This window comes from Lycium barbarum, chromosome 4, assembly GCF_019175385.1.
Source record: "Lycium barbarum isolate Lr01 chromosome 4, ASM1917538v2, whole genome shotgun sequence".
NCBI classification, from domain to species: Eukaryota; Viridiplantae; Streptophyta; class Magnoliopsida; order Solanales; family Solanaceae; genus Lycium; species Lycium barbarum.
In genome coordinates, this window is record NC_083340.1 from 139134565 (window position 1) to 139142997 (window position 8433).

An 8433-nucleotide genomic window follows, 5' to 3' on the forward strand; every position below is an offset into this window, starting at 1 on the left:
GGTGGTTTACCTGTTTATCCATCAGAATATGAAGACTTTGCTTTTTGTGTAAACTCTTGTGAATTAATTGAAGTAGAGTTTAGAGGGATCCTTTTACTTGGTGGAATGGAAGAACTGGGCCAGATTGCATATTCAAAAGATTGGATAGGATTATAGTTAATCAGCAATATCAGGACTGGTTTACTAACTTGAGTATGGAGAATCTATCAAGAACAGGTTCAGACCATGCTCCACTCTTGCTGTCAGCAGGAGAGCAGGCTCAGCAGTTTCAGAAGCATTTTATATTTTTGTAGTTCTGGTTGGATCATGAGTCTTTTATGGATGCAGTGGATCAGCATTGGAGAACTGAGGTTATAGGAGATCTATTCATTACATTTAAGTTAAAAATGAAGAGTTTAAAGGCTGTTTTGTCTAGGTGGAGTAAAGAAACATTTGGAGATTTGTTCAAACAACTGACAATCAGAGAAGATAGTGTGAAGATCAAGGAGCAACTATTTGAGGAAGAATCATCAGAAGAGAATAGAATGCTGTTGCAAAGGGCACAGGCTCAATTCAAAAGGTATCTGCATTTTGAGGAAGCGTTTTGGAGACAAAAAGCAGGCATCCAATGGCACTCAGATGGAGACAGGAATACAAGATATTTTCATAGTCTTGTAAAAGGAAGAAGAAAGAGGTTGTTGCTTACAAGAATACAAAATGTAGATGGTGAATGGGTGGACAATTTGGATGATATTGCTACTGAAGCTATTTCATTTTGTCAAAAATAAATTTTCTCAGGAAAGTGGTGGAGTTGCATTATCACCTGATAGGTGAAAAATGTTGTTTTTGCATTATCACCTAATAGTGCTTGTGGACCAGATGGCTTTTCTGGAGTTTTTTTTATCAAAGGTGTTGGAATATAGTAGGTGCTGATGTGTATAATGTGATCAGTAGCTTTTACGAGGGACAAACTCTACCAAAGTCAGTAACTCATACAAATCTGGTCCTCTTGACTAAGAAAGAATTATCAACACTTTCTTAGACCTGAGGCCAATCAGCCTCAGCAATTTCATAAACAAGATTATTTCTAGACTATTACATGATAAGCTAGAGATGATTCTGCCATCTCTAATATCTCCAAATCAGTCTGGATTTGTGAAGGGTAGAAATATCATTAAAAATGGGTTACTTACTTGAGAAGTGGTGGCTGATATCAGAAAGAGATGGAAACCTACTAATGTCATCATTAAGCTAGATATGGAAAAGGCTTATGATAGACTTTCTTGGAGGTTCCTTGTTCAAGTTCTCAGAAAGATGGGATTTGCAGAAGAGTATGTAGACATGGTATAGAGATTGATTGCTAATAACCGGTATTCCATTCTCATTAATGGACAATCTTTTGTTTTTTCCACTCTACAAGATGGGTCAAATAGGGAGATCCTTTATCTCCTGCTCTTTTTATTCTAGTTGCTGAGGTACTGTCTATGGCTCTTAATTCATTATTTGAAATAAACAGTTTTAGAGGATATGGTATGCCAAAGTGGAGTGCAAAGTTGAATCATCTGTCTTATGCAGATGATGCTATCATATTTGCATCTGCTGATAAAACATCCTTGGAGATGATTATGTCCATTTTGCATGATTATGAAAAAGAATCTGGACAAAAAATTAATGCAGACAAGAGCTTTTTTTATATGCATAAGAAGGTGGCTAATGAGCTGAATCAGGAGGTACAACAAACAACAGGCTTCAACAAAGGGACTTCCCATTTACTTATTTGGGATGTCCTATCTTTCATGCTAGAAGGCAGAAGTTGTTCTATAAAGATATGATGAAGAAAGTGAAGGACGGGTTGCAGGCTTGGAGAGGAAAACTACTGTCATTTGGAGGGAAAGCTGTTTTGATATCAAGTGTTTTACAAAGCATCCCCATTTATCTAATGTCTGTTATGGTGCCTCCAAAATGTGTCATTAAAGATCTGCACAAGTTATTTAATAGATTCTTTTGGCAAACTAAGGAAAAAGGAAGAAGTAAGCACTGGTCAGCATGGGAAAATGTATGTTATCCTAAGAATGAGGGAGGATTAGGCTTCAGATATTTACATGATATATCTAAAGCTTTGTTTGCTAAACTTTGGTGGAGATTTAGAACAAGCAGTACACTGTGGTCCAATTTCATGTGGAACAAATATTGTAGAAGGTTTAGGCCAACTGTGGTTCAGTGGAAAGGGGGATCTCAGACTTGGAAGTGATGTTGCAAGCTAGAGATGAAATGGAACATGGTATTTGGCGGGAACCCTGTTATACCCCATTTTAACTTGGTTAAATTAGAAGTACAACATATTGGTGATTCCTATTTTTGTTTTTGTTTAAGGAGTCGCCACCTAATTATTTACGGTGAATTAGGACACCTAAACTTAATTAAAGTAATTATCTAAAGTTGATTTTATTTTAAAGTCTACGAAACCAAAAGATCTGAGTAAGGGTTCAATTAGTCTAAAGGGAATGTATTAGGCACCCTTTAAGACCCATTAACAATGGTTAACCGACCGGACTTACGATTAGTTAGGCTAAGTGTAAATATAGTATTATCAAAAAAGAACGTAGCTTTGTAAATATGACTAAAGTTATAGATAGACATGTAAGAATTAACTACCCATTACTAAACTAAACCCCTTAATGTCACTAAGGTTCATCTAAATTAACAAACAAAAATGTTAGCCATACAATACACATTAAATGCACACAAAATAAAATAGAGGAGTAGATATAATGCAAATAGGCTCAGCCCATTTTAGACTGCTGTGATTTGTTGACTGTTGGGCTTCGGCCCAGCAGCCTTAATATGTTGCCGCGAACTGTTCATCGCCTATTGGGCTTCGGCCCAATAAATTTCTTTGTATTGCCGCTGCAGGCTGTTCTTGTCTATTGGGCTTGGGCCCAGATTTTATTTTTTTTCTTGTTTAGCTGTGGATTGGGCTGACACAGGAAGAGTTACGTTGGGCTTTTAGCCCAACACCGGATATGGGAGAAGGCGAGTCCCCTCGGACTCGTATGTGATGTTCATGCATAAGAACAAAAGAAAATGATTAGTATATTATCAATGAATAAGGTTAAGCATATAAAATGTAAACTAAAAAAAAATCAGTAGCTTGTGTATATGGTGTATATGCCATGTATATCGCATAGCAGTAGCATAATAGCAAAGAGGAAGAAGGAGAGTAGAAGGGTTTCGCATTAGTTCAATATCAGTACGCACATATATAATGGTGCACTTTGACATAATACAAACATTTATCGACGGTGGGAAACTCATGACCAGTATAAAAACGACATGCGATGAACCATTTGTCTTGTTTTAGTCATGAAGATGTTTAAGCATGGATAAATTGTAGTCTAAAATATCCAAGAGGGAAATGACTTTCCAATCCCTTAAATTGCAGGATGGGATAACCACAAAATAAGAGGCAACACAAACACTAGAAAATAGGCAAACTTGCACAGTAGTGGCAGTGTACTCCACAAAACTAACTGGCTGCATCCCATACTAATGCACAGAAAAAGAAGTGGCAATGAACAATGCAGGGAAAACTGCACAATATGCCACGGCAAACTGCATCTGCATAGCAGTGTCAGTGAACAACATTAACTACAAACATGCCTAGGCGACATCAGTTATTAGCAGTGACACTGAACTTCACAAAATTGACCACGATACTAATCATACAACTTTCAGATAAAAGAAGAGACACCAATGCTTGCTTCTGCCCAACAGCAACTGTCATCACATTTTCACTAAGCTAAATTCCCAAAATATCAAACGACGGGGGGTCAGGACAGAGAGGGCAATATCATTCTTCCATATACACAAATATGCAAACAGTAACAGCAGAATTAGTACAGGGAATTAATTAATTTTGGTTGTTAACAGGGCAAGGCACAAGTAACAATTGTATCACTTAAGTTGACAGAAATTTGAGAGTACAATATGATCTTAAGTTTAAGGTTAAACTATAACAATCAAGCAACAAAATTATAGATAGCTCCTACTGGCCCCTATGGAAACTAACACAAATAAGCCTTAAGTATGCTATCGTATCACGTTAGCTTCACAACAGAACAAAGAGAATAAGATTTTGAATCAAGCTATAAGTAGGAAACGAGGCAGGCTTAAACACAATTCACCATTGAGCACATCTGAGCATATCTGAGAATACATTCAGGCTATAAAGTAGGAAGAAAGGATCATACTTTATTCTAAACCAATCAATCACAAATTTCGAAAAGAAACATCTAATGACCTTAAGAGATCACATTATGAAGGGTTAATGCAAGGACTAAGACCAAACAGCATATGGACATGTACAAGATTCAAATTGAAACCCAAACAAGGTTACCATTCATATCATGAGACTATACTAAGTAAATAGATACAAACATGCCAATGTCTAATCTCACTTATCTATATTAGATAAGAATGACACCTATTACTAACACTACCAAACAGTATTTCAACACAGGTTAAAGCTAAATAATAACATATACAAACCACTAGCACATGAACCTTCTCATAATTAAATACATATTAGAGATAGTCAAAGTAGTCGAGCAAATATCTTACTTTGAATCAACAGGCCAAAACACAAACATGAATCAAGCACAGAGTTATTAAGGTATGTGACTGACCAGACTAGGCAAGGATCAGGTTCAAACAGGCTATGGACTAAACAGCTTCTAATGAATACCTAACTGGAAAATTTCCACTTTAAACAGAATTTATAGGAATGCCAATGATTAGGTAAATTTATCTTAACTCAGGTGAGGTTAAAGCAGTAACTAAACCAGGTTAAACCAACCAATGCATACAAACCAGATAACAACATAGCATGTATGATTCCTAAACTAAGCTACCAAAAAAAAACTAATGTTAGAAAAACTCATGAATTGACTAAATTATAGATTAAGAGGAGAAACATATCAGACAAATATATAAAGGGCCCATTAATAGACTAATCTATCCAAAGTCAGTAAAGTGGCACTAGACATCATATTAAACCAACCAAAACAGGAAACTTAAACTTACAAATGAAAGACAATTATGGAGATGATTCAGTGCCGATCTGTCTTAATCACATACACAATATACCTAAGATATACGCACCACGGTGTGTATATCAGATGTATATCGAATGTATATCTCCTTCTTACCTTGATAACCCACTGTATATCCTATGTATATTCGACTTTAAATAGGTTCTAAGTCCTGGAAATTCAGTCTAGACATCCAAAAATACAATATACGTCTTTTAAATTCATTTTAGCAGTTATCAACCTATCCTAACAGCTCCCAAACATCAAACAAATAACAGGACAACAAAGAAACTGCATAACGACTACGAAAAAGCAGAAATAAGCTAGAATTTTGATTTAAGCAGAAACTAAAGATTAAAAACAATGAGTGTATCAAGGTTTACCTTTTTTGTGTGCAATGAACTGGGGTGTCGACGTCTCGGATTTATGCTCGAACTCGAAGAACCCGATTAAAGTAACAAAAGTTTCCAACCAAAAAAAATAGAGTAATTGTTGGTTGTTCTTTTTTCGCGTAAGGCTATCTTTGATGATTAAAACTTGTGTTTTGTAGGGGATTTTGTGGTTCCAGATCCTTGGGATTTTTCGGTCTCCCCCTCCTCGATTCAACTCACCATCCTTTTATAGAGTTTGGGTTTAAGAAGAGAGAGATGGAAGAGCGTAAGGGAGCGGAGGAAGAGGATGAGTGGAGAGGAGCGTGGGAGACAAGGGGAAGTGGAGAGATAGGCGTGGGGGACAAGGAGAGGTGGAAGAGAGCATGGAGAGAGAGAGAGAGAGAGATGAGTGGAGGGGAGCGTGGCGGTGAGGAGATGAAGATAGAGGAGAGAGAGAGAGAGCTGAAGAGGAATGGGGGTGTCGGCTGAAGGGTTAGGTTTTTAGGAAAATAAAATTGGGTCGGGTCGGGGTGTTGGGCTGGATATTTGGGTTTAAAAGGTGGGCTGGGTGAATCAAACATATGGGCTGGTCTGAAATATTGGGGTGAATTAATTAGAGTATGGGCTAATAATTTGGCTGAAAATTATTGATCCTTTCTATTTAATTATTTTTGGGCTTCTAATTTAATAACTAGTACACTTATTTACTATGATAAATATAAAAGAAGAAAAAAAAACTTGATAAAGTATAATCAATTTAACGAACACAAAAATACGAAGATAAAATGATGACGAGCCATTGTGATAAAGTAATGCTCGTAATGTTGATAGTAAAGTAGTGAAAATTAGTGATAGTGAAAATAAAATGTTCAGCTCGTCAATAAATTTAGAAGCTCAAAGAAATAAATTGAAATAAAGGAGGGACAAAATTGGGTGTCAACAAACCCAAGAATGGATCTTCTTTAATCTGGTTTGATAATTGGTCTAAGATAGGTGCTTTGTATGATCTGATACCTAATCATTATCAGAATGAAGTTTTAGGAGATGAGCTTGAAGAGTCGATGAGTGAAAATCAATGGAACTATGCAAAGCTACAAGAGGTGTTACCAGTAGATATTGTTGATCATGCTAGAATGGAACTGGGACATTTTGTGAGAACAAATGAGATAGATAAGCCATGGTGGATGTTCACAAGTTCTAGTAAGTTTACAGTTAAAAGTGCATGGGAGGAGTTGAGAAATAGAAAGCAGATATCAACTGTTTATGACAAATTCTGGATTAAAGGCTTGCCATACAAAATCTCATTTTTCCTATGGAGAGTTTGGTATTGGAAGTTACATATAGATGAAGTGTTGATGAGAATGAGAATTAGCATAGTCTCAAGGTGTTGGTGTTGTCAGAATCAGCAGGAAACCATGGATCATATTTTCATTACAGGTCCTTTTGCAACTATAATATGGCATTATTTCTCAACTGCAGTAGGTGTCTTGGGCCCTTTCCTACAAGTTAAGCATAAAATCTTGTGCTGGTGGAACTTTCAAACTACTGCAAGATTGAAGCCTCTATATCAAGCAATTCTTGCATTGGTTTTATGGAAAATTTGGAAGAGCAGGAACACTAGAAGGCATGGAGGGGCTGTTTCTCAAAACAAGGTCATACATGATGTCAATAGGAACATATATATGCTAGCAAGGAAGAGATATCCTTGGCTGCAGAACATGCCTAAATGGTGGCCTAGGATAGTTGAATTACTAGAGAACTACAGGCTGTCATTAATATATAAACAGGTTAAGTGGACATTTCCAGATAGAGGATGCTTCAAATGCAACACTAATGGTGCTTCTAAAGGGAATCCAGAACCAAGTTCAGCAGTCTTTTGTATTAGAGATAGTTCAGGAGAGTTTATATATGCTATGGAAAGGATATTAACTGAGACAACTAATCTAGTTGCTGAAGTTGTGGCCATTGAAGAGGGAATCAAGTATTGCGTTCTACATGAGTTATTGCCTGTTATAGTGGAAACTGATTCCCTTAAAATGCAAAAGGTACTGGATGGTATTTGGGAGGTGCCATGGAGTATTGCTTTGCCAGTGAGGAGTATACAAAGATGGAGGAATGACAAAGAGGTTTCAGTGGTGCATGTGTTCAGAGAAGGAAATAGTGTGGCAGATTATTTTATTAACATGGTTTTTGATTTTGCGGGTACAATTCAATACAATCAGTTTCAAGATATTCCAACTCATGGAAGAAGATCGATCAACATGGATAAAAGCCAACTTCCAAACTTCAGAGTTAGATCAACAACCAAACAGGCTTCATACAGCAATCAGGACAACAGCAGCACAGAACATCAATGAAGGTAGGGAAGGGGATACAACTGGAAATAACTTTGTTTTGTGGTGTGTGGTATCAACCTTGGTTCATTCTACCACAAAACACTGATATTACTAGTTAGGAATTAATCAATGTGGAATCAGATGCAGCAAGTAATAAGCAGGAGGTTCATCAGCAACTTCTGTGACTAAGTTCAGAATCTATGCTAGTTAAGATCATACATCTATAAGATTGGAGCTGAACTCTACTTCATCCAGGATGACCTGAAGATAAATTCAAGAGATTTGATTCATTCCACTTGTGAGACTTGAGAGTGTGAAAGATGGATACAAATCAAGGTCCCTGGTTTGCTTTAGTATGATGAAGGTTCTAGTAGTGTTAATGTGGTGATCATAGCTAGTTTTCAGCTTTCTAGATAGTTTCGTTTCTTTGCAATTTTTCTGTAACTTGCTTTTCTTCTGTAAATATTTGCTCCAATAAATTCCCACCATTTTAGGTGGTTTTGTCAAAAAAAAAATGTCATAATCCAAAATCTGGACTAGACTCTAACCGACACTTAGTGAGCATTTGTTCACTTAGCGAACTTTTCCCATACAAGTAGTAGAAATATATGACAAGTATAGTCAAATCTCTCTGTAACAACGTCGTTAGGTTCGAAA

The 8433-nt window shown here is 36.6% G+C and overlaps 1 protein-coding gene across 1 annotated transcript; it reads left to right on the top strand.

Annotated features, from left to right (window-relative positions):
* The first annotated feature begins 1236 nt into the window (after positions 1-1236).
* LOC132637904 (uncharacterized) lies at positions 1237-7797 on the top strand. Its single transcript, XM_060354919.1, has 3 exons — positions 1237-1323; positions 1413-1709; positions 6430-7797. The coding sequence occupies exons 1-3, from the start codon at positions 1237-1239 to the stop codon at positions 7795-7797; spliced, it is 1752 nt and encodes a 583-aa protein (XP_060210902.1).
* The last annotated feature ends 636 nt before the right edge of the window (positions 7798-8433 follow it).